The 27,736-nt window shown below is 42.5% G+C and overlaps 1 protein-coding gene across 4 annotated transcripts in view; it reads right to left on the bottom strand.

The window, feature by feature from the left end:
• The window catches only part of LOC125462238 (protein tweety homolog 3-like), a 233,174-nt gene that overhangs the window by 36,274 nt on the left and 169,164 nt on the right, over nt 1-27,736 (bottom strand). For all 4 annotated transcript variants that reach the window (XM_048552027.2, XM_048552028.2, XM_048552026.2 and 1 more), the window contains exons 8-9: nt 16,958-17,013; nt 506-598 (exon numbers count right to left, since the gene is read on the bottom strand). In XM_048552027.2, coding sequence (XP_048407984.1) covers nt 506-598; nt 16,958-17,013 — 149 coding nt within the window. The remainder of the gene's footprint in view (nt 1-505; nt 599-16,957; nt 17,014-27,736) is intronic.

Raw genomic sequence — 27,736 nt, forward strand, 5'->3', positions numbered from 1 at the left:
AGAACAAAGTAAAACGCACAATTTTAAACAAGGGCAACATTATTCAAATAGATAACATAAACAAAAGTAATCATAACCATCACTCAATTCAATAAAGAGTTGATATTTCAAATGTAAACATTTCCCTCATCGCGACAGTTTTCACAGAGCATTACAATTGAAATTGTACGCTATTGATTCATTACTGCATGCATAATATTTCTTTGAAAACAGTATTTGGGAAGTTCAGCCACAGATGAAAGTGTTTCAGAGATTGTAGGAACTGCAGATGCTGGAGAATCTAAAATAACAAGGCGCAGAGCTGGATGAACACAGCCGGCCAAGCAGCACCAGAGGGGCGGGAAAGCTGACGTTTTGGGCCTTGGCCCTCCTTTTTCTGAAAAAGGGCCTTGGCCCAAAATGTCAGCTTTCCTGTTCCTCTGATACTGCTTGGCCTGCTGTGTGCATCCAGCACTGCACCTTGTTATCACAGATAAAAGTGTGCGTCTTTTACACTACTACTTACACGAGAGGATGGAAACTCGCGTACAGCTGATTTTAGAAGCTCCGATATGTGGTCCTGTATCTCCACTAGGGCTTTATGGCTGCTAGAGAGCTTCTGGAAGGTAAACAAAAACAAAATGCTAAAAGAATTAAGAAGTGCACCACTTATATACCCCCAACTCAGATGCAACCTACATATGTCATTTATCTCATTCATCAGCACATAGTCAATCTTCAAGGAAAAGTGCAAAATATTTCAGTCACTTTGGAAAGAAAACTCATGGGATTTCTTCTCCATTCCAAATCAAGCGACTAAACCTGTTAACTAATGTCACTAAACCCAAATAACCCAAAAATATTCTGAGTCTTTAGATATCTTTCTTTTTTGGCCAATTGCCTAGCAGGTTTTTGTGAATGCTTAAAACAAACCTCCAGTATTAGCAACCATTAGACAATATTCTGTACAAAATTACTTCTCAGTATCTAATCTAATGTGCTATTGAAGCTTGTAATGATGCTACTAGTCATCCCTTGATTCACTGAAATAACTCAGGTTTTGAGATCCTGTTTGGATCAGGCTGGCTAACGAAATAGCACGACCAATTGGAGACACTTAGCATCAACAGTTTTCATTTATTGTTGTTCAAAACTTCAAACAGAGGTAGTACAAGTGCCTATGGTGGTAAGAGAAGGACCTCATTTTTGCTGCAGCTATGTCTCTGCCATTGATTTGTCTGAATAGAAACCATCTTTTACACAAAATGTTGGTCTTAGGAGCCGTGTGACAAGCATTTTTTTCAATAAAATGCTGAATGGTGTTCAAGGATAACAAAGCATTTTGACTTTCATTCATTCATGGCTTTGCATACTCTAGAATTGACAAATCCAACAGACTCCTGATCAGCCTCCCACTTCTTCACCAAAACTCAACCTGAAGACATAGGCAGCTTAGTCCCATTCATCTCTGTGCTCAATTACATACATCCTGATCAAGCACATTTCGATATAAGATTTCACTTCTTCACCCCTCCCTCTTTGTGTAATCTCCAAGATATCTACATTTTATCTGTCAGAATTGCTACAGTGAAGGAAGAGGTCATTTGGTCCATCGCATTTGCTCTTCGACTGAGCATCATTACCTAAAGCCAACCTCCTGATTTTTCTCTCCCATCTCCTTGCACGTTATTTTATTTAAATGATCATCCAAAGCCCTCTTCATAGCCTCAATGGAAACAGCTTCCTACCACACTTCATTCGATACCTTGACTCATAGAAGATTGACGTTGTCTGGAAACCTTGTTTCAGAAAATGCAATTTTCAATAAATACAGCTAAAATTGTTAGTTATCCTGTTACTGGAACAACTTGCTGGCCTGGGAAGAACCTCATGTCTCGTTCTATTGTTGACTACTTACCTAGGACCTAATTCTAAAATGCCCTTCCATTACTCTAGACCATATATTGCCTACTAGAGACAAGGGGGCAAGTATTTAAGGTGAGAGGACAGAGATTTTAAAAAAAAGACGTGAGGGGCAACTTTTTTTTTTACACAGAGAGTGGCTCGTGTGTGGAAAGAACTTCCTGAGGAAATAGTGGATGTGGGCACAAATATGACATTTAAAAGATATTTGGATTTGTACATGAGTAAGAAAAGTTTGGAGGAATATGGGTCAGGAGTAGGCAGGTAGGACTAGTTCAGCTTGGGATTACGTATAGCATGGGCTGGTTGGCCCAAAGTGTTTGTTTCCATGCTGCATCACTGTAATGACTCTATGACTAGCAAGACCTCCAAAGCACTGGAGCGAAGGTCAAGATGAGAATGAATCTCATATGGAAACTCATGGATAGCACCAGGGGCAGTAGGGTCAATGCAAGTGGCACTTGTCATGGTCTACTCAACAGCAGAGTGCAGCTACTCCATCTGGGTCAGGGCTGACAATACAAACACAGCAGTTATCATTCCCGGAACTTCACCAAGATTCTTTCCAAAACATTCCAACCAAAACAGCTCAAGCGACTTCTTGTGCTGGAACACATTGAAGTTCCAGGAAATAATACTCCTCACAGAATCACTACTGACAGCTAATGAAGTACTCCATTGACACAGAACCTCAAAAACTAATACATGCTTCTGTGTGAAATCTCTAGTCGCCTTCATAACCTACAAACTGACAACAGCACCCCACTTCTTGATGATTCACCTCCCGCTTGACTACTCACTAAATGAAAAGCTTTTTCCCATATCATTCTTGCTCTTTTCTATATCACTTTAATTCTATGCGTTCTCATTCTTGTTCTGTTTATGAACAGGGACAACTTCTCCTTATCAACTCTTCCCAGCCCAATCACAATTTTGAAAATCTCTATCAGATCTCCTCTCAGCATTCTCCTCTTCCAGAATGCTACTTCTCCAATCTATCCTTGTAATTAAGGTTGTAAATTCGCAGATCCATTATTGTAAATCACTTCTACACTCTTCTCTGTACAGTCACATCTTTTCTATAATTTAGACCCACAACTGTACACAATAATCCAGCGAGATTTAACAAAAGTCTTACAGAAGCTAAACATCACTTCCATATGCATGTGTTGTACGATCCTATTAATAAAGCCCAGGACACTATTTGATCTATTTACTGCTCTCTGCAATTATCTTGTGATTTTCAATCATCTATCCAGATAAATACCCAGTTCCCACTGTTCCTGCACCACCTTTAGATCAACACTCCGCATTGTGTATTGTCCTTTAGTGTTCTTCCGTCCGTAGTGCATCACCTCATCACATTGTGCAACCTACCTGCCCACTCCGCCAATTTGTCAAAGTCGAGTTCCACACAACCCTGCTCACAATTTACAAGTTGTCCAAGTACAATCTTATCTGCAAACTTGGAAATTGTCCCCTGCATACCAAGATCCAAATTATTAAATTATGTATTAGGAAAATACATATCTGTGATTAGCACTGCTGCCTCACAGCACCAAGGGCCTAGATTCAATTCCATTTTTGGGCAACTGTGTGGAGTTTGCACATTCTCCCTGTGTCTGCATAGGATTCTTCTGGTAGCCCCGGTTTCCTCCCACAATCCAAATGTGCAGCTTAGGTGGATTAGCACAGTTATAGGGCTAGAATAGGGGGGTGAATCTGGGTGGGACACTCTTTGTAGGATTGGTGTGGAATCGAAAGGCCTGATTGCCCACTTCCCCACAGTAGGGTTCTACAGCAGTGTTTATGCTATGAAAATCAAGGGTTTGAATACTGACCCCTATAGACCTCTTGTTATGTACCAGATCAGACCCCCTCAAAAGATATTTTAAGAAGGCAGACTAGACCTGAACATTTTCTTATTTTAAAGGCAAATCAAAATGTCTTAGATGTGATATGACGGGTCAAACTACTCAACGTTAAGAAAACGCAAAATACAACCAAAGAAAGAGAAATTTAGAATAACTCAACAGTTGAGAAATTTAACCGGATAATAGACACAGTAACTATTACTAATTAATTATTCCAAGACCGTAACATCCCATAAACTGTCTCCTTTGGCAAAAAGGGAAATTCAGAGGCAGATTCTCACATGCAATCCTCCGTTTCTCTTCAAAAAAATAAACCAGGACAAAATAATCACAAAGTGATGGAATCATCACACCCCAACTATAAACTTTCCTCTAGTCTCAAGAAAATCCATTGACCACTACTGTTTGTTTTCTATTACTCAACCAATTTTATACCTATATTTCTACTGTCCCTTTAATCACGTTCTGTGGTGTGGCACTTGTAATCAACAGCGCTACCCTCATCAAACCTTTCTGTTACCTCTAAACTCTAGTAAGTTTGTTAATCTATTTCTCCTTTAGAAATCTCTTCAGAATGAAATCACCTTCTCCTATGCGACTGCTAATAACTATCTCTGGAAGTTTTCCTACCAATGTTAAATTGATTGGTTTATAAATGCTGCAATTATCCTTATGCTTCTTGAACAAAGCCATAATGTTTGCAATTCCCCAGTCTTCCACCGCAAACCCATTGTACAAGGAAGGTAGAATGATGATGGTCAGTGTATCTGCCATTTATACTCTCACTTTCTTTAAAATCCTTGGATGCATTGCACCCAGTGTCAGTGCTTTGTCAACTTTAAGTACCGACAGTCTGTCCAAAATCTCTTACTCATTAATTTTAAACCCTTCTGAGGAATGAAAGAAGAAACTCTATCACCATGAGCTAGACAGCGTCTTCCGCTTTTGTAAGGACAGAAGCAAAGTATTAATTAACACCATTGCCTGCCCTGCCTCCGTAAGTACAAAGAAGGAAGAAAATTTCAGCACAGGAACAGGCCCTTCGGCCCCCCCAAGACTACACTGATCCAGATCCTCCATCGAAACCTGTCATCCATTTTCCAATGATCTGTATCCCTTTGCTCCCTGCCCATGCATGTATCTGTCTAGATACAACTTAAGTGATACTATCGTGCCCGTCTCTACCACCCACGGTGGCAACGCATTCCAGGCACCCATCACCCTCTGTGTAAAGAGCTTTCCATGCATATCTCCCTTAAACATTTCCCCTCTCACCTTGAAAACGTGACCCCTAGTCATGTGGCGTCCAGAACTGTACACAGTACTCTAAATGTGGCCGAACCAAAGTCTTATACAACTACAACATGGCCTGCCAACTCTTGTACTCAATACCCCTCCCAATGAAGGAAAAGCAGGCTGAATGTCTTATTGATCACTCTATTGACCTGCGTTGCCACCTTCAGGGAACAATGGACCTGAACACCCAGAATGCTCTGTACATGAATTTTCCCCAGGACTTTTCCATTTAGTACAGTTCGCCCTTGAATTAGATCTTACAAAATGCATCACCTCGCATTTGCCTGGATTGAACTCCATCCGCCGTTTATCTGCCCAATTCTCCAATCTATCTACATTCTGCTGTAGTCTCTGACAGTCCCCTTCACTACCTACTCACCCAACAATTTTCGTGTCATCAGCAAACCTGCTAATCAGACCACCTATACCTTCCTCCACATCATTTATGTATATCACAAACAACGTGATCCCAGCTTGAAAAACCCCCTTCCACAACTACTCTCTGTCTCCTGTTGCCTAGCCAGTTTTTTTTCCATCTAGCTAGCACACCCTGGACACCATGCAACTTCACTTTCTCCACCAGCCTGCCATGGGGAACCTTATCAAACGCCCTACTGAAGCCCATGTATATGACATCTACAGCCTTTCACTCATCAATCAACTTTGTCACGTCCTCAAATAATTCTGTGAAGTTGGTATGACATGACCTTCCCTGCAGAAAACAATGTTGTCTGTTACTGTTAATCCCATTTTCTTCCAAATGGGAATAGATCCTATCCCTCAGTATCTTCTCCAGTAGCTTCCCAACCACTGACGTCAGGCTCATCAGTCGATAATTACCTGGATTATCCCTGCTACCCTTCTTAAACAAGGGGACAACATAGCAATTCTCTAGTCTCTGGGACCTCACTCGTGTTTAAGGATGCTGAAAAGATATCTGTCGAGGACCCCGCTATTTCCTCTCTCACTTCCCTCATTAATCTGGGATAGATCCCATCCAGACCTGGGGACGTGTCCATCTCAATGCCTTTTAGGATACCCAACACTTCCTGCCTCCTTAGGCCGACTTGACCTAGAGTAATCAAACATCTATCCCTAACCTCAACATCCGTCATGCCCCTCTCCTCGGTGAATACCGATGGAAAGTACGCGTTAAAATGTCACCCATTTTCTCTGACTTGACACATAACTTTCCTTCTTTGTCCTTAAGTGGGCCAATCCTTTCTCTAGTTACCCTCTTGCTCTTTATATATGAATAAAAGACCCTGGGATTTTCCTCAACCACGTTTGCTAAAGATATCTCATGTCCCCTTTTAGCCCTCTTAATTCCTCGTTTCAGATTCGCCCGACATTCCCGATATTCTTCCAAAGCTTGGTCTGTCTTCAGTCACCTAGACCTTATGTATGCTTCCTTTCTCCTCTTAACTAGTCTCACAATTTCACCTGTCATCCATGGTTCCCTAATCTATTTCTATCCCTCACTTTCACAGGAACATGTCTCTCCTGCACGCTAATCAACCTGTCTTTAAAAGCCTCCCACATATCAAATATGGATTTACCTTCAAACAGTTTCTCCCAATCTACATTCCCAAGATCCTGCCGAGTTTTGGTATAGTTGGCTTTGCCCCAGTTTAGAACTCTTCCTTTAGGACCACTCTCATCTTTGTCCATAAGTATTGTAAAACTTGCAGAATTGTGGTCGCTATTCCCAAAGTAGTCCTATGCTGTAATATCAACCACCTGGCCGGGCTCATTGCCTAACACTATGTCCAGTATGGCCCCTTCCCGAGTTGGACTACATACATACTGCTCTACAAAACCCTTTGAATGCCCCTGACGAATTCTGCTCCATCTTGACCCCCAACACTAAGTGAATCCCAGTCAATGTTGGGAAAATTAAAATCTCCCATCACCGCCACCCTGTTGCTCCTATACCTTTCCATAATCCGTTTACATAATTGTACCTCTGTCTCACTGTTGAGGAGGCCTGTAGCACAGCCCCAACATTGTTACTGCACCTTTCCTATTTCTGAGTTCTGCCCATATTGCCTCACTGTTCGAGTCCTCCATCGTGCCCTCCTTTCGTACAGCTGTGTTATCATCTTTGACCAGTAATGCAACTCCTCCACCTCTTTTACCTCCCTCTCTATCCCGCCTGAAGCATCGATATCCTGGGACATCTAGGTGCCAATCATGCCCTTTCCTCAACCAAGTCTCAGTAATAGCAATAACATCATACTCCCAGGTACCAATCCAAGCCTAAGCTCATCTGCCTTATGTACTACACTTCTTGCATTAAAACAAATGCACCTCAGACCACCTGTCCCTTTGTGTGCATCATCTGCTCCTTGCCTACTCTTCCTTTTAGTCACGCTGACTTCATTATCTCGGTCCATACAGGCTTTAGTTACTACCTCCTTTCTGTCCAATAACCTGTCCAATATTTGGTTCCCATCCTGCTGCCACATTAGTTTAAACCGTCCCCAACAGCATTAGCAAAAGCACCCCCAAGAACTTTGGTTCCAGTCCGGACCAGGTGTAGACCAGCCAATTTGTAATAGCCCCATCTTCCCCAGAACCGTTCCAATGTCCCAAAAATCTGACCCGCTCCCTCCTGCACCATCTCTCAAGCCACGCATTCATCCTGGCTATTCTTTCATTCCTGCTCTGACTAGCACGTGGCACTAGTAGCAATCCTGAGATTACTACCTTTGAGGTCCTACTTTTTAACTTGGCTCCTAACTCCCTAAATTCTGCTTGTAGGACCTCATCCCGATTTCTGCCTATATCATTGGTACCTGTATGCATCATGACAACTGGCTGTTCACCCTCCCCCTTCAGAATGTTCTGCGGCCGATCCGAAACATCCCTGACCCGTGCCTGGGAGGCAACATACAATTCGGGAGTCTCGTTTTCGACCACAGAACCACCTATCTACTCCCCTTATAATTGAATCCCCAATGACTATAGCCCTTCCACTCTTTTTCTTACCCTTCTGTATAGCAGAGCCAGCCACGGTGCCATGAACCTGGCTACTGCTGCCTTCCCCCTCTCCCCCAACAGTGTCCAAAACGGCATACAGTTCCCCACTCTGGGGAAAAAGCTTCTTGCTTCCACCTTGTCTATACCTCTCATGATTTTGTACACCTCAATCAGGTACCCCCCCCAACCTTCGTCTTTCTGATGTAAATAATCCTAATCTACTCAATCTCTTTTCATAGCTAGTGCCCCCCATACTTGGCAACATCCTGGTGAACCTCCTCTGCACCCTCAACAAAGCATCCACATCCTTTTGGTAATGTGGCGGCCAGAACTGTACGCAGTATTCCAAATGTGGTCAAACCAAAGTCCTATACCACTGTAAGATGACCTGTCAACTCTTGTACTCGATACCCCGTCCGATGAATGAAAGCATGCCATCTTCTTGACCACTCTATTGACCTGCATTCCCACCTTCAGGGTGCAATGGACCTGAACACCCAGAACTCTCTGTGCATCAATTTTCCCCAGGGCTTTTCCATTTACCATACAGTTCGCTTTTGATTTGGATCTTCCAAAATGCATCACCTCTCATTTGCCTGGATTGAACTCCATCTGCCACTTCTCCGCACGACTCTCCAATCTATCTATATTCTGCTGCATTCTCAGGTTGTCCCCTTCCCTACCTGCTATTCCACCAACCTTCGTGCCATCTGCAAACTTGCTCATCAGACCATCTATATCTTCCTCCAGATCATTTATGTGTAACACAAACAACTGTGGTCCCTGTGGAACACCACTGGTCACAGTTCTCCATTTTGAGAAACTTCCTTCCACTACAACTCCCTGTTTCCTGTTGCCGAGCCAGTTCTCTATCCATCTAGCTCGTACACCCTGGACCCCATGCGACTTCACTTTCTCCATCAGCCTACCATGGGGAACCTTATCAAATGCCTGACTCAAGTCCATGTATATGACATCCACAGCCCTTTCCTCATCTATCGACTTTGCCACTTCAAAGAATTCTATCAAGTTGGTAAGACATGACCTTGCCTGCACAAAACCATGCTGCCTATCACTCATGCTGGTAGTGTAACTAAAGTCCCCAGTTATAAATACCCTATAAGGTTGGCATTCCTCTGTGAGTTCACTGAGGATTTGCTCTTCTACATCCCATCCACTTGGCAGTCTACATACTACACCAAGCAATATACCAGTAGCCTTTTTATTCGTTAATTTTCACCAAAATGACTGTGTCCTTGAAACCTAAGAGTCCTCTTTCTCCAGCACTGCAACGTCCTCCTGAACCAATACTGTTACCCATCCTCATTTTCTTTCCGTTCTATCATTCCTAAATAACTCATATCCAGGAATATTTAATACCCAAACGTACGCTTCCTTGAGCCAGCTAATTCCATCTAATTCTAACTCCTTGAACATCTTAATTTTGTTAAACAGGATTCCTTTCCTAAAGCTCCCAGGCTCCCTCTCTCCATCGTAACTGAACACAATCATTAAAATTTTGATTGAGCCATAGGGCAAAAAGCCAAAAACTTAATATCAAATATCATTTTATAGCATTCCTTTGAAGAACCTTCAGATATTTTGTTACCTTAAAGACATGATGTCAATGCAAAGTTGTTAAAGTAATTACTGGAACTGCTACAGCCACTATAATTTCACAACATACAGCTCCTCTTTCAAGATTCGAAAATCAAGCCCACAAATACAAGCTAGCAAGAGATGCAAGATTTCTTAAGATGATAATTTTAGAAAAGTAAATCAAAATTGAGCAAACTGTTTTCAAGTCAAGCAATATTCAATGTCATCTTTCGTAAACATGTAACATTTTAATTTTAATTTCTAGAGGTCAAAGCAATCTGATGATTCTTAAAATAGAAGTGTAATTTATATCCCAAAAGTATAAAGGCCAAATTTCCTTTTTTTTTGTTCATGGAATGTGGGCATTTGCTACTCCAGAGTTTACTTGTGATAGGGTTATGATTAGTTTACTGGCCATCTGTACATGCCCTTGATAAAGCAGTGGGGAGCCATCTTACTGAAGTGGTGCTGACCTTTGGTTGTTAAGAATCATTTCTCTGTCAAAAACGAAACCACCATCTTCTGCACACTAAAAGTTAGATTAACAAAATGCTGAACCCCCGGAACTGCCTATTACAGGCAATCTGCGTTCACTTACTGCTAAGTAATCAGCCACATTTAACTCCTTCCCTTAAAAATTTTAGGCCTTTGTCCGAGAATCCCTACAAAATGGATGCAGGCCATTTGGCCTATCAAGTCCACGTCAACTCTCTAAAGAGCATCCCACTCAGACCCACCCCACTACCCCATCCCTGTAATCCTGCACTTCCTATGGCTAATCCACCCAGCACATTCATGGACACTATCCGCTATTTAGCATGGCCAATCCACCTAACCTGCACATCTTTGACCTGTGGGTGGAAACTGGAGCACCTGGAAGAAACTTGCACTGACACAGGGAGAATGTGCCAACTTCGTACAGATAGTCTCCCAAGGCTGGAATCAAAACTGGATCCCTGGCATTGTGAAGCAGCAGTGCTAACCACTGAGCCACTGTGCTGCACATATGCTGTCTTCTTGTTGATATAATCATTATAACTGCCATCAAAAGACCTATTTTTCAAGATTCTGAAAATTAGTCAAAACACTCTAAAAACAATGGTGTGGTGAACTGTATTTACCATCATTTCTGCACACATAGTTGAAAGTAAAAAACTACTAGCTATTGCCTGAGATGTTGCTCTCTTCAGGAGTCTGAATGAAAAGACCATCTCACTGTCTAGCTCTGCAATAAATGTAATGACATGACATTCTGGTACATATATTTATATAGACTTTGGGTAAGTATGCCACAGAAAATTAGGGCTTCTTGATTTTACAGTGAATATCTACTTTGATGGTATCATCAACTGGATTACTGCAAATTAACTTCTCTGGAATCGAAAATCAATATTTACCAGCCATCCCCTCAGCTTTGTATTCAGATTTAAAAGAGCGTTGCCTTTTCCTTCCCTCATTTCATTATCTTTCTTTATCTGTTATAAAATGGGCTTCATTATCAATTACACATTCTTGTTCAGACCTTGCACTGTTAATTAACCAGAGTGAAGAAATGTTAAAATGTCAGAGTTCTTGCTTTTTTCATACAAGTCCCAAATGCCTTGCAGAGGGGTAATGTATGCTGGCAGTCCCAGTGGTAACAGTTTTCAGAGCAGGCTAATAACAATAAACTTGTCCGTACCAATTTCAATGTACAGCAGATAGCACTTGTTCACCAACGCCAGTAGATTCTGGCCCAAGATGTTCCAGGTGTATTAAGCAATATTTTCTGTTCTCAAGTTTCCATCCTTCTAGCCTCAGGGTACCTTTCACTGTCAATGCTTTTCACTTACTACTACAGAGGCAACATAATAAGGCATGTTTAACTCACTGTTTTCTGAACAAAGAACAATACAGCCTAGGAATAAGTCCTTCGGCCCTGCAACAATATATCTTACCCTTTCATATTAAAACTACTTACAGGATCCGTATCCCTCTATTCTTTTCCTACTCATGTATTCGTCCAGGTGCTTCCTGAATGCTGCTATTGTGTCTGTTTCTACCACCTCTTTTGGCAGAGCATTTCAAGCACCTAGCACCCTTTGTGTAGAAAAACATGTTTCGCACATCTCTTTTAAGCGCCTTGAACCTGTGTCCCCTAGTAACCGATCCCTCCATCCTGGGAAAAAGCTTCAAACTTTCCAATCTATTCATGCCATTCATTAGCTTACTAACTTCTATCAGGTCGCCCCTCAACCTGCTGTGTTCCAGTGAAAACAAACCCAGTCTATCAACCTTTTTTGATAGCTAAAATTCCCCACACCAGACAATATCCTGGTAAACCTTTCCTGTATCCTCTCCATAGTGTCAGCATCCTTCTGCGAATGCGGTGGCCAAAACTGCACACAATAAGTCACAAGTGTGACCTAACTAAAGTTCTCATAAAGCTGTAGCATAACTTGTCCATACTTATATTCAAAGCCCCTTCTGATTAAGGGAAGCATGCCACAGATTAACTTTACTACCTTAGCTACCTGTGCTGCTACCTTCACTGATCTGTGGACCTGCACACCCAGACCCCTCTGCATACCAATACTCCTAAGGGTTCTACCATTCACTGTATAATTTCCAATGTACCTGACCTTCCAAAATGCATCATCTCACGTTTGTCCAGATTAAACTAAACCTGCCATTTTTCTGCCCATGCCTCCAACTGGCTGATATCCTGCTATATCCTCTGACAATCTTGCTCACTATCCACAACTCTACCAATCATTGTCTCATCTGAAAACTTACTAATTAAATCAACTATGTATTCCTACAAATAGTTTATGTAAATCATGAACAGTAGAGGTCCCAGCACTGATCCCTGTGGAACATCAATGGTCACAACTCCATTCCGAAAAGCATCATACCACTGCTACCCTCTGTCTCCTCTGGCTAAGCCAGTTCTGTATCCATCTTGCCAGCTCACGCCTGCTACCATGAGACTTCATCTTTTGTACCAGTCTGCCATGACAGACCTTGACAAAATCAACTGCTTTTCGCTCACCCATCATTTTCATCACATCCTCAAAAACCCGATCGTTAGTGAGCCACGTCCTCCCCTGCACAAAACCACGCTGTTTTTTGCTAATCAGTCCATTTGCTTCTGAATGTTTATAGATTTTGTCCCTGATAATCTTTTCCAATAATTTCTCTATCACCGACGTAAGGCTTACAACCCTGTAATTTCCTGGATTATCTCTATTACCCTTCCCAAACAATTGGAGAATATTCACTATTCTCCAGTTCTCTGGGGCATCACCTGTGGCCAAAGAGGATACAAAGATGTTTGTCAACGTTCCAGCAATTTGTTCTCTTGCCTCCCTCAATATTCTGGGATAGATCCCATCAGGACCCAGGAAATTATCTATCTTGATACTTTTTAAGATGCACAACACCTCTTCCTTTTTAACAGCAACGTGGCTTAGAAATTCTACAATCCCTTCCCAGAGATCAGTCTCTATGAATTCCTTCCCTTTGGTGAATACTGATACAAAGTATTTGTTTAATTCCTTCCTTTGTCCTTGAGTAGGTTAGCCCTTTCCTTGGCTACCCTGTTGTTTTTATATATTGAGTTTTGAGAAGATTTGTAGCTCAGGTTGAGGTTCTGGATGTGAGTTTGCTCACTGAGCTGGAAGGTTAGTTTTCAGACGTTTCGTCACCATTCTAGGTAACATCAGTGAGCCTCCGACGAAGCTTTTTATATATACATAAAAAGCCTTGTGATTCTCCTTAATCCTGTTTGCTAACAACTTTTCAAGACCAGTTTTAGCCCCTCTGATTCCTTGCCTAAGTTCCTTCCTACTTTCCCTATATACTTAAAAGACTTCTTAGACCTTATGTATGCGTCCTTTTACTTTTTGACAAGGTCATAGCATCCCTAATCACCCAAGCTTCATGAAGCTTGCCACACCTACCCTCATTCCCACAGAAAGATGATGTTCCTGAACATGAGGATAGCAAATGTGGTTCCCCTGTTCAGAGGACAGCAAATGTGGTTCCCCTGTTCAAGAAGGGGAGTAGGGACAACCTTGGTAATTATAGACCAGTGAGCCTTACCTCAGTTGTTGGTAAAGTGTTGGAAAAGGTTATAAGGGATAGGATTTATAATCATCTAGAAAAGAATAAATTGATTAGGGATAGTCAGCACGGTTTTGTGAAGGGAAGGTCGTGCCTCACAAACCTTATTGAGTTCTTTGAGAAGGTGACCAAACAGGTAGATGAGAGTAAACCGGTTGATGTGGTGTATATGGATTTCAGCAAGGCGTTCGATAAGGTTCCCCACAATAGGCTATTGTACAAAATGCGGAGGAATGGAATTGTGGGAGATATAGCAGTTTGGATCGGAAATTGGCTTGCTGAAAGAAGACAGAGGGTGGTAGTTGATGGGAAATGTTCACCCTGGAGACCAGTTACTCGTAGTGTACTGCAAGGATCGGTGTTGGGTCCACTGCTGTTTGTCATTTTTATAAATGACCTGGATGAGGGTGTAGAAGGATGGGTTAGTAAATTTGCAGACGACACTAAGGTCAGTGGAGCTGTGGATAGTGACGAAGGATGCTGTAGGTTGCAGAGAGACACAGATAAGCTGCAGAGCTAGGCTGAGAGGTGGCAAATGGAGTTTAATGCAGACAAGTAAGAGGTGATGCACTTTGGTAGGAGTAACTGGAAAGCAAAGTGCAGGGCTAATGGTAAGATTCGTAGCAGTGTAGATGAGCAGAGACATCTCGGTGTCCGTGTACACAGATCCTTGAAAGTTGCCACCCAGGTTGACAGGGCTGTTAAGAAGGCATACAGTGTTTTAGCTTTTATTAATAGAGGGATCGAGTTCCAGAACCAAGCGGTTATGCTAAAGCTGTACAAAACTCTGGTGCGGCCGCACTTGGAGTGTTGTGTACAGTTCTGGTCACCGCATTATAAGAAGGATGTGGAAGCTTTGGAAAGGGTGCAGAGGAGATTTACTAGGATGTTGCCATGTATGGAGGGAAGGTCTTACAAGGAAAGGCTGAGGGACTTGAGGCTGTTTTCATGAGAGAGAAGAAGGTTGAGAGGTGACTTAATTGAAACACATAAAATAATCAGAGGGTTAGATAGGGTGGATAGGGAGAGCCTTTTTCCTGGGATGGTGACAGCGAGCATGAGGGGGCATAGCTTTAAATTAAGGGGTGAAAGATATAGGACAGATGTCAGAGGTAGTTTCTTTACTCAGAGTGTAGTAAGGGAATGGAGTGCTTTGCCTGCAACAGTAGTAGATTCGCCAATTTTAGGTACATTTAAGTCGTCATTGGATAAGCATATGGACGTACATGGAATAGTGTAGGTTAGATGGGCTTGAGATTGTTATGACAGGTCGGCACAACATCGAGGGCCGAAGGGCCTGTTCTGTGCTGTAATGTTCTATGTTATGTGTTCTAACTCTTATTAACTGCTGTTTGAATTACTCTCACGTCTAATGCGGATTTACCCTCAAACAGCTGCCTCCAATCAACATTCTCCAGTTCCTGCCTAACATTGTCGTAGTTCACCTTCCCCCAGTTTAAAACCTTCACCTGAGAACTTTCCTTCTTTGTTGTTTATAACTGATACAATTTCTACAATGATTATTAAAAATGTTTTGCACACGATTCTGTGAATACTTTAGGAGTAGTTCTTAAAATAAATTTTCAGCTCGAACAAATCTACTCTGCAAAAGTAAATATCAAAGAGAGGCTCAACTAATCTTAAAAATACATTTCCATGCATTTTCCAGCAACGTAATGCTCCAGCAAATGTTCTGAGGTGCAGGCAGCTGTGTTTGGCAAACTAACATTGCTGTGCTTCATCATATCTAAAAGGTGAGCTGAAAGTGACTGGGGTCAACATCAAGCCAGCACTTCACTAAATGTGGCATCAGTGTCCTGGCAAAACTGGAATTAATGGGAATCAGAGATAAAACTCTACGTAGGTTGGAGTCATATCCGACTTAAAGGATGACGATTGGAGGGAAATCATCTTAGCTCCAGGACATTGTTACAGGTTGTGGTTGGATGGCCAGCAGTAGTAATGGCTGCCAGACTGATTAAGAGCTACAATCAAGCAGGCTGGGAATTTTGATCAAGCTAGCTTAAACTCTGACCTCAGTTAAACTGCAGCCAGTTTGTTGTTGTGATCTAGATTTTCACACGTTGACAAAATCAGACCGATGTTGTGCGACCAGCTAGACATACTGGCACCATATTACCTTTTCTGGAGCATGGAATGCAGCTGTTTAATGTCTAGAAGGTTGTTTTCAATCAGTAAAATTCCATTGGCTGGGATCAAACAATATGATCAGGCTCTGATCAAGTCATTATCTGAGTTTGACAGCTCTTTCTGGAAAGCCAGCACATTTTCAGATATGTTAACATGAGGAGGCAATTGCCTCGTGGCATTATCACTGGACTCTTATTCCAGAGATCCAGATAACTTGCTGGGGACCCTGGTTCAAGTCCCATTACAGCAGACAATGGAATTTGAATTCAATAAATATCTGAAATTAAGAATCTAATGATGACCATTAATCCATTGTCCAAAAAAACCCATCTGGTTCATTAATGCCCTTTAGAGAAGCAAACTGCCATCCTTTCCTGGTCTGGCCTACATGTGACTCCAGATCCACAACAATGTGGTTGACTCTCAACTGCCCTCTGGGCAATTAGGGACAGGCAATAAATGCTGCTTAGCCAGCGATGCGCTCATCCCACGAATGAATAAAGGATAACAAAAGAATTTTCTCAGGTGAAGCCTTCGAGATCACATATGAAAAGTATATGCCCTTATGTAATCTTCAGAGAAACAGAAAACTGAGGTGAGGCCTACATGGAGAAACAAAGTTGGCCCCTTCACTCAAACCATGGTAGTATTTGATTCAAACCAAACTTAGAGTTAAAGTCTCAGACTAAGGGGCAGAATATTTAGGACAAAGGAGAAACAACTTCTTCACTCAGAGCCAGACTATTCACAATCTGAGCAGACCTCATGGGCTGAATGGCCTAATCGTTCTCCTACTTCTTATATAATACTGCTTGTCTGCTTGCTGTAACTGTGAAAAATGCAACAGTTCAATCACATAATTATAATGGCAGCAATTTTGTATTTGAATGTAAATTTTTATCTTGTTATGCTTGTGGAATGACCACGTCAACCTTCACAAGGCAGGCATAGCTTCCTTTTAAAAGCTACACGCAACAGAAAAATATACATCCAATAGAGATGCAAGAAATCACAAAAATGGAGTGGATAGTATACAGACATTGACTTACCTGTTGAAAAGGGTTTGGGTATCCAATGTTGCATACCAGGTAGTAATTTAAGACTTCTGCAGAAAGAGAAGAAAGAAAACTGAAAATCTTCAAAACGTCAAATGAATATGAAGGGTTTTTGACGAGATATAGACAAGATTAAGATATAGCCAGATAATTTTAAAATACAAATTTATAAAGTATGGCCCTTCAAAGGAAATTGTAAGAGGAAAACAGCAAAATTCATCAAACATTTGAAATCATACACAGCCACAGTATTTGAGGATTTTTCAAGAATAATAAATGAGGGACTATCGCATTAAAAAAATGAGGATTATGAAACTACTACCGACAAGTTGGAGAAATTATTTGTTACAACTCTATTTCCTTTTCAACCATATGAAGCTGACAAGCAATATTATAGGCACACAGTGTTAAACTTCTCAAAGCAGACAAGCTGACATGGCAGCAAGCAGAGCTGAGCCATCAGTCTTCCAATCTGTCAAAGATCTCAATATCCCACTTAGCTTTCTAAATGCTTTCATCATGTCAGTTTGCTTACATAGTCATGTAAAATTGAGTCACGACACAAGCATCAATGACACACAAAACTGGGGCAGCATCTGTTGTATGCTTTTTTAAAACTTAACATTTTGTTTAAACATAAAATGTCCTGCTTCTCTTCTCTGATTCAAGGTGTTGTTTCTAAAATTGGCCATCACAGAGTCTAAGCTTTCGATATTACCAAAGCAAGAAATGAAACATTATCAATTGTCTATTGTTAGAAATTAATATATATTAATGAAATGTAACCTTGCAATGAAATCAGCAACTTCCATTCCAAGTACCTGGAATACACTGCAGACTTTTCACATGAGAAAGGCAAGTTGTTTTTGTTGTTCAATACAGTTCAGGATGCTGAATGCAGGGCAGACATTTGCATTCCTTTTCACTGAAGTATCAATATGCCTGCTCATGCATTTTTATCTCAGTTTTTTTAAACAAATATAGAATCATACTGTACAGAAGCGGCCCTTTGGCCTATCACATCTCTACAGCTAAAACAATGCTGAATTTATATCTACTTTCCAGCATTTGGCCTACAGCCTTGAGTGTTGTGACAATTCAAGTGCTCATCTCAAGTGTTTTCCAAAGGCTGTGACATTACCTGCCTCAACGATGCTCCTAGGTGATGCATTCCATTCAGACTCTCAACATCATTTGGATGAAGGTAAAATTTCCTCAAAATCCCTCCATACCTCCTGTGTTTCTCATTTAAATTACGTCCACTGGTTATTGACCTTTCAACTAAGGGGGAACCGCTGCTTTCTATTCATCCTGTTTGTGCCGTACAAAATCTCATCTATCTCTATCAGGTACCCCCTCAACTTACTCTGTTCCAAAGAAACAACCTGAGCTTATCAATCTCTTTTCATAGTTGACATACTCCATTCTAGGCAATACCCTGGTGAATCGCCTCTGTATTCCTTCCTGTGTAATCATATCCTTCCTATAGTGCGATGATTAAAATGGCACACAGCACTCCAGCCATTGCCTAATCAAAATTCTGCACAGCTCTAACACAACTTCACTGGCACTCTATGCCTCGACTGATAAAGGCAAGTGCTCCGTATGCCTGCTTAACCATCCTATTCACATATCTTGCCACCTTCAGTGATCTGTCGATAAGTATCCCAAAATCCATTTGTTCCTCAGAGTTTCCTCGTGATCTACCATTCATAATATCACTGTGTAGGATTCTCTTGAATGAATGAATAAATGACTTATTGTCACATATATCGAGGGAGATACAGTGAAAAGTGTTCCGTCACCACAATCCAGTGTCATTTTGAGGTACAAAAGAATAGAAAGAAAGAACTTAAATAGGGTGCATCATCATTGGCCGGGATTCCAAGCGTACCTCCATAACTTTTGTAATGGTCCCTGTTTTGGGTCTACAGCCCATTCCAGGCACCAACACCACCGTAGTCAACAACCCGCCGCTGCTGAAAGAGTCCACACTCCAGGCCTACCATAGCCAAGAGGCCCCACTCCGCTACTGCTGCAGCCCACCGCCATTACATGAGTCCACACATTGGGCCTATGAGCCAGGAATCACCACCAACAATGCTTCAACTAACTTGACTTTAGTCATACGTTACTCATCCTCTGAATATTCAGTGTTGAAGAGTTTCTCACATCAAGCAAGGAATACTAACACTTCCAGGACACTAGTCACAAAATAAACATATGTGTAGCATCCTGTTTACAAGGTATTTTGCAGTTTTTAAAAGCAACATCTTTTCATCCTGTAATGACTGAAAGGGTATTTCCTTTTGGTCCAAAGCTGATTTCAAAGCAATTTCTGCTAAATAACCTGGTTTCTAAATCTTCATTGATAAAGTTAACTAACTTCAAATATTTAAAGGGCTATTTTCAATGTAACCTGCCTGGGGTGTAAATGATAAAATCTAGAATGGTTACGACATATAAACATCCAATACTTAGCTTTTGGTAGTATAAACTCCATACTGTAGATTATACTGAACAATGCATATGAAACAAGTATATACAGGATACCAAAGCTGTCATTCAAAAATTGTCCTTGAGGGATCTTTACAATGTACTGCAATTCTCGGCAGTAGATTTAAATCACGCATTTTTTCTAGCAAGTCATAACTGCAGAACTTCAGGGTTAGGCACAAGATATAACACAAAATCTGATCTGTGTGTTTTTTTGTAGCCTAGCTCTGCAGGTCTATAACTAATATAATTTAAAAACTACAAAGAAAGGGCACAATTTTAGGAACTACAGTAAATATTCCAGTGACTAATCTGGGCTTGTATTAATCTATAATTAACAAAAATGAGAGTACGTGATTGTTACAGTAGGTCAGGTAGGTTTTAACAAATCATATTAAGTTAATAAATTTTAAAGTATTACCACCATTAAGTTTTTAAATTCTACACAAGTAGAATAGTTTATCATACCTTTAATTATGCAGCACAATGGTAACCACAGTTCAGACCAATTTGGAGGAGATTTGGGGGTGATTAAGGCCTTGAGGCAAAATCAATGGATAGTAATCCAAACTAACTAATGCTCTGGGGAAGTGAGTTCAAACTTACCTGACAGGGGAAACACCTTGATCCAGAGTCTGAGCTAAGAGCCTTTATCACTGGAAGATCAGGAGATTGTCACTGGATTGTGAGTAGAACCTTGAAGATCATCGGTTGAGCTGAATTTGGTGGATCTTTCTGCTGGCTTTGGTCGCACCTCAGGCCAGTGTGGCTGCCATACAATCAGGGTCATTCTAAAGAAGGTGGAGGAAGGATCGCTGGTTGACCAGACTTCCTTCGTGGAGACAGTCCTCCTGGACTGCGGCAGGTTCCAAGCAGCAGATATTTTCTGCCTGCAGGGTTTCTCCAGGAGGGTTTATTTCAATGTGCCCTTCTGGAATGTGAAGCAATGTGAGCCTCTACTGAAGGTATTCAAGGAGAAAGGAGGTGAGGCTCTCCTCCTCTCCATTCTGTCCGCAGCATCATTGTTCATTCTCAATGCATAGAGGAGCTAGGTTGAGACAATCCAATTGCTGAATCCTCACGTCCTGGCAGCAGAAAGCCTGACCTTCCTGGGAAGGTACATGCAGGTTGAAGGAGACAGCACCAATGCAGTGGGCCAATCTGGAATCTGGACCAGCAAGTGAAGGTTACGGCGGCACAGTGGCTCAGTGGTTAGCACTGCAGCCTTACAGAGCCAGGGACCTGGGTTCGATTCCAGCCACAGATAGCTGTCTGTGCGGAGTTTGCACATTCTCTCCATGTCTGCGGATACAGCATACCGCATTGGCAGATGTACAGGTGAACATCTGCTTGATGTGCAAAGTCTTCTTGGGGCCTGGGATTGGGATGAGGGGGGAGGTGCGGGGACAGGTGTAGCACTTCCTGCCATTGCAGGGAAAAGTGCTGGGTGTGGTGGGGCTGGAGGGGAGTGTGCAGTGGATAAGGGAGTCACGGAGAGAGTGGTCACTCCAGAAAGCAGAAAAGGGTGGGGAGGGAAAAATGGTCTTTGGTGGTGGGGTCGGCGGATTGCAGATGGCAGAAATGTCGGAGGATGATGCATTGGATCGGAGGTTGGTGGGGTGGTGGTGAGGACGAGGGGGATTCTCTTTTGGCGGTTATTGCGGGTCCGGGGTGTGAGTGGTGAGTTGCGGGAAATGCGGGAGGCACGGCTGAGGACGCTCTTGACCACTGCAGCAGGGAAGTTGCGGTCCACACTCCCCTCCAACCCTACCACACCCGGCATTTTTCCCTACCCGGAAGTGCTATAACAGTCCCCATTCCTCATCCCTCACCTCCATCCCAGGCCCCAAGAAGACTTTCCACATCAAGCAGATGTTCACCTGCACATCTGCCAATGTGGTATACTGCATCTGATGTACCCATTGTGGCCTCCTCTACACCAAGGAAACCAAGCGGAGTGTTGGGGACTGCTTTGCAGAATACCTATGCTTGATTCGCAGCAAACAACTACACCTCCCAGTCGCGAACCATTTCAACTTCCTCTCCCATTCCTTCGATGACATGTCCATCCTAGGCCTCCTGCATGCCACAACGAAGCCACCCGAAGGTTGCAGGAACAGTAACTCAGTCTGCGTGGGAACCCTGCAGCCCAATTGTATCATGGTGGATTTCACAAGTTTCAAAATGTCCGCTCCCCCACTGCATCCCAAAACCAGCCCAGCCCATCCCCGCCTCCCTAACCTGTTCTTCCTCTCACCTATCCCCTCCTCCCACCTCAAGCCGCACCCCCATTTCCTTCCTACTAACCTCATCCTGCCCCCTTGAACTGTCCCTCGTCCCTGGACTGACCTATCCCCTCCCCACTTACACTCACCTCTACTGGTTCCATCCCTGCCTCTTTCACTTTTCTGTTTCCTCTCCGCCTATCTTCTCCTCTATACATCTTCGATCTGCCTCCCCCTCTCTCCCTATTTATTTCATCACCCTCTCCACCACCCCCATTTCTGATGAAGGGTCGAGGCCCGAAACATCAGCTTTAGTGCTCCTAAGATGCTGCTTGGCCGGCTGTGTTCATCCAGCTCCACACTTTGTTATCTCGGATTCTCCAGCATCTGCAGTTCCTATTATCTCAGGTAGTGTCGTGTAGTTATTTGCATGACAGCGGTGTACAAGATCACAAAGTAACATCATCAACTAACCTTCTCCTACAGTAATGACAATCACCAATGAGTATGTATTCCCATGCCTGACCTATCAATACCACTGCACGATGAAGTCTTACTGCATTGATAAGAACTTTAATGGGCTCTTTCCAAAGATTGCACAACTGCACTTTCATGTCTGATGGGTCTATCATGCTAATGGGATAGAACATGCTTACAGATGCTGATAAAAAGTGTGTCAGAAGTCAGCTAAAAAGGTATATTTGAGAGGGTGACTGTCAGGCCATTTACTTGACTAACCTATAGGATATGTCTCAATGTTTTAGGACTATGACGTAAGCTTGTGATAATGTCACAGAGGTGCTCTTCACTTGGCACCAACACCAATATGGTGCAGTTAACGAAGACAGAGAGAAATATACTGAGAGCTAGGCAGAAACATGAAGATTTTCATTTCCAGACTATTTAGCTAACTGAATTTAAATTCTCCTCCCACCATGGTAGGATTTGAGCTAATGTCTTAAAATCATTGGTTCAAATTTTTGGATTACCACCAGCACCACCATGCTGAACTTTAGTTTTAATTAACTAATGAACAGGAAATTGAGAAGTGACCATGCTCAGCCATCCCAACACAAAAGGAGGAATTCCAAGTGAGCAAAATGTTTTCTTTTAGGAATAATCACGACACAATTATCCAGCTTATTCAAATCAAAATGGACGATATACATCAAAACATCAAATAAATTGAGCAGTCCTTCTTCAATCGCAGTAGGAGTTGCTCTTTCCGAGTTACTGCCTCATTACACATTTTGACTTAGTTACATCCGATGATGACAGCCAATTACCCGAAGGTCTTCCTTTCTGATGAATCATAAAGACTGACGAAGCCCTCTTAGAAACTGTGTGAGGCTCTAAGGTCATTAGACAATTTATAGAATAGCACAGCTTGAAATATCAATTCTAAAAAGTACAAATTACAAATCCATATTGCTAGATTCATATCAAAAGGCATCCCCATTGAAATTCCAGGTTATTCATTTACTTGGAACTGAAAATGCCATCATCTTACATTGTGTCGAATGTCTACCATATTCCTTTACCATTATGCTTACACTGCTGGAAGCGAATCCTGACAAGTCTATCTACCACATACTTCATTTGGATTATTTCCTCAAAGAAAAGTGAGTTGGGAGCTTTTAATTAGCCTCAGCACTCACATTCAGTTTAGGCTTTTTCATCATCTGCTATGGTCAACAAATAGATGTCAGAAAACCTCAAGTGTTTTGCTCTAAGTGTTTAATTTACTTTCACGTCTGTTACAGGAATACCCAACTTGCAGTTCTGCTCTTCTTGCAAATGGGAATTCCATTTGACTTGTGCATTTTGTTCACCTTCTGCTAGCTGTTTCCCAAATTGTGTTCAATGAGGCGCCTCCTCGAAGCTCACTTTGATTACCACATTGCCTTCTTTTGAACTTAACACTGACTCAATTGATATCATACAGATGCCAAATTAAATCGCAAGTATGATTCAGGTCCACCAATGACTCAACACAAAGTTCAACAAATCACAGTTATTATGATCTCAGCCGACGGTAATACTAGACAAGTTAGATCCCAGAAATAGGCTTGGCTTGATAACCACAAGTTTTTGTTTGCTTATCAGAGGTCATTCAAATCACATTCACACGAGGCTGTCACTGCACTTTCAACAAAAGAATATCAAGGTTTATCATAAAAATAGAGAAAAGAGTATGCTATGTTAGATTATCCAAAAACTATTCCAGGTACTCAAATCTTAATCTCTATCAAACCCTTGTCCTTCCCAAAACAAGCAACTAACACACCTCATTATTACTATTGAACACAGGTTCATCAAACTCATGACTTCAACAATCTTGTAGGATGCCTTTTTTTCTGACGCTACCACAACTTTCTATTTGTGAAGTGTTCTTCTAAGCATAGAGTCATAGAGTTGTACAGCATGGAAACAGACATTTGAGTCCAACTCGTTTATGCTGACCAGACATCCTAAGTTAATTTAGTCCCATTTGCCAGCATTTGGCCCGTATTTCTCTCAACCCTTCCTATTCATGTACTCATTCAGATACTTTTTAAATGTTAACTGTAACAGCCTTAATCACTTCCTCTGGCAGCTCATTCCATACATGCACTACATGAAATAGTCACCCCTTAGGACCGTTTTATATCTTTCCCCTCTCTGCTTAAACCTATACCCAATAGTTTTGGACTCCCCTACTTGGAGGAAAAGACCTTGGACATTCACTTGATCCATGTCCCTCATGACATTATAAACCTCAATAAGGTCACCTGTCAACCTCCAATATTCCAGGGAAAATAGTCCCAGCCTATTCAGCCTTTTCTTATAACTCAAACCCATCAGGCCTGGCAACAATATGGTCAAGCTTTTGTGCACCCTTTCAAGTTTAACAACATCTTTCCGAAAACAGGGATTCCAGAAATGAACACAGCATTCCAAAAGAGGCCTAACCAATGTTCTGTACAGCTGCAACATGACGTCCCAACTCCTTTACTCGATGCACTGACCAATTAAGGCTAAATGTCTTTTTCACTCCCCTGATTACCTGCAACTCCACCTTCAAGGAACTATTAACCAGCACTCTAAGATCTCTTTGTCTCTTCTACCCTGACTGTTAAGATACTGTTAAACTAACAAAAGCTCTGTTGTATCAGAGATAGTAGGAACTGCAGATGCTGGAGAATTTGAGATAAAAAGGTGTAGAGCTGGATGAACACAGCAGGCCAAGCAGCATCAGTGAATTTCTGAAGGGTACAGATCCGAAACATCACCTTTCCTGCTCCTCGCTGCTTGGCCTGCGGTGTTCATCCAGCTCTACACCTTTTTATCATGATTTCAGAAGCACTGAGTTTGTGCAAGTATTGATCAGCAATTGAACTGGATCACTGTGACTATAACAGCAAGTCAGAAACTGAGACTTCAGTGACAAGTAATTCGTTTCTTGACTCCCAATCTCTGCCTACCATCTGTCATGATGGTGTAAAATATGGGCTATTAACCTAATTTATAATCTTACCGATTAAATTTGCTTTGAGAGAAAGCAAATAAGAATGAACCAGGATATTTTAAAAAGGCCACTGAAGATGTCCCGCCTGAAAGTCGAATAGCTCAACAGAAATGTGTAAAGGAATGAAACATCTCTCTCTTTCTCCCTTTGAAAGTCATGTTCCTAATCTGTAAAAAGCATTCGTTCCTGAAAAAAAGATCAACTGCAAATTGAGATCTTTGAAAATGTGGAAATCAATTCTGTATAACCACATCTAGAAGAACCAATGAGCTAGCTCAGTGTGTCACCAGAGCCTGAAGGCCAACATTTCAAAGTAGAATTCCTTCATGTAAGGACTGTAACTTTTGCTTTAAATTACACCCTCTTCTCACCTGGTAATGGTTTGCCTGCATGTTAGTGGATATGTCTATATGTTATTGCAGAATATAACAATGGGTTTTTTCACCTTCTCAATAGGTCTTATACTTTGCTTAAGTAAGGCTTATAATAAATTAACCCCTTCATTTTGATTACCATGAGATCTGCCTGCCTTGTATCATGGTAGTTGTATAAATGGTCAAGAACTAGAACAGATACCTTTCTAAAAGTCCAAACTTTGTTATACCAAGCTCGAGAGCAGAAAGGAAGGAATTTATTTACTCCTCAGGGCCTGATTGTAACACTACAATGCATAAGTCATGTGTACAATTTACCCTCATTTGTCTGGATGAGTGCAAATGTAGCAAAATTTAAGAAGCACCACACCGTCAAGGACAGCACTGGCCGTTTGCTGGCAAGAAGCAGATGTGGGTCCAGGTGGGATGGTCGTTAGAGGGTTGATGCAGACTTGATGGGCCAAATGACCTGCTTCCACACTGTCGTGATTCTCAGTTAATGAGCAGTTGGATAGATGGGCAATATCTGCTGGCCCACCAGTGACACCCACATCCCTTGAATGAATAAAGAAAAAGATGAGTTCTCAACTATTGACCAGTACCAAACTGCCAGGTGTATGGGCCCATGGAATGGCACTTAACAAGGTGCAAAACTGTCTCTTGCTGTAAAGTCCAAAAATTGTTTGTGATAAAGGAGTTGATAAAGGAAGAGATTATATGGAGAAGACTAATAGAAAGTAAATCAAACAGATACTAGAAACTGCCGATGGTGGAGGGGAAGGGGGTTCTGAAATAAATAGGGAGAGGAGGGAGGCGGATAGAAGATGGATAGAGGAGAAGGTAGGTGGAGAGGACAGGTCAAAGAGGCAGGGATGGATCCAGTAAAGATGAGTGTGGGTGGGGAGGTAGGGATGAGATAGGTCAGTCCAGGGAGGACGGACAGATCAAGGGGGCAGGATGAGGTTCGTAGGTAGGAGATGGGGGTGGCACTTGAGGTGGGAGGAAGGGATAGGTAGGAGGAAGGACAGGTTAGGGAGGAGAGGACAAGCTGGGCTGGTGTTGGGATGCGGTGGGGGAGGAGAGATTTTGAAGCTGGTGAAATCCAAATCGATACCATTGAGCTGCTGGGTTCCCAAGAAGAATAGGAGTTGCTTTTCCTGCAACCTTCAGCTAGCATCACTGTGGCACTGCAGGGGCCCAGGATGGGCATGTTGTCTGAGGAATAGGAGGAGGAGCTGAAATGGTTCGTTCAGTGTGAACCGAGTGCAGGTGTTCTGCAAAGTGGTCCCCAAGCCTCCGCTTGGTTTCCCTGACGTAGAGGAGGCCACAACGGGTACAGTGGATGCAGTATACCACACTAGCAGATGTGCAGGTGAAAAACTGCTGGATGTGGAAAGTCATCTTGGGGCCTGGGAGGGGGGTGAGGGGCAGGTAGAGCACTTCCTTCGGTTGTAGGGAGACAATGCCAGGTGTGGTGGGGCTGGAGGGGAGTGTGGAGCACACGGAGTCATGAAGCGAGTGGTCCCTCCGGAAAGCAGATAAGAGTGGGGAAGGAAATATGTCTTTGGTGGTGGGGTCGGATTGCAGATGGCAGAAGTGTTGGAGGATGATGCATTGGATCTGGAGGTTGATGGGGTGGTACGTGAGGATGACGTGGATTCTGTTTTGGCTGTTATTGCAGGGAGGGGGTGTGAGGGATGAGTTGCGGGAAATGCGGGAGACGTCAAGGGCGTTGTCCACCACTGGGTGGGGAGGGGGCGGAAGGTGCGGTCCTTGAGAAATGAGGACATCTGAGATGTACGAGAGTGGAATGCCTCATCCTGGGAGCAGATGCAGTGGAGGCGAAGGAATTGGGAGTAGGGAAAGGCACTTTTGCCGGAAGGTGGGTGGGAGGAGGTGTATTCCAGGTAGCTGTGGGAGTCGGTGGGCTTGAAATGGATATCAGTTTCTAGGTGGTTGCCTGAGATGGAGACCGAGAGGTCCAGGAAGGAGAGAGAGGTATTAGAGATGGTCCCAGTGAACTTAAGGTTGGGGTAGAAGGTGTTAGTGAAGTGGATGAACTGTTCGAGCTCCTCTTGGGAGCAAGAGGCGGCGCCGATACAGTCATCAATGTAACGGAGGAAGAGGTGGGGTTTGGAGCCAGTGTAGGTACGCAAGAGGGATTGTTCCA

The sequence above is a fragment of the Stegostoma tigrinum genome, chromosome 23 (genome assembly GCF_030684315.1).
Source record: "Stegostoma tigrinum isolate sSteTig4 chromosome 23, sSteTig4.hap1, whole genome shotgun sequence".
Taxonomy (NCBI): domain Eukaryota; kingdom Metazoa; phylum Chordata; class Chondrichthyes; order Orectolobiformes; family Stegostomatidae; genus Stegostoma; species Stegostoma tigrinum.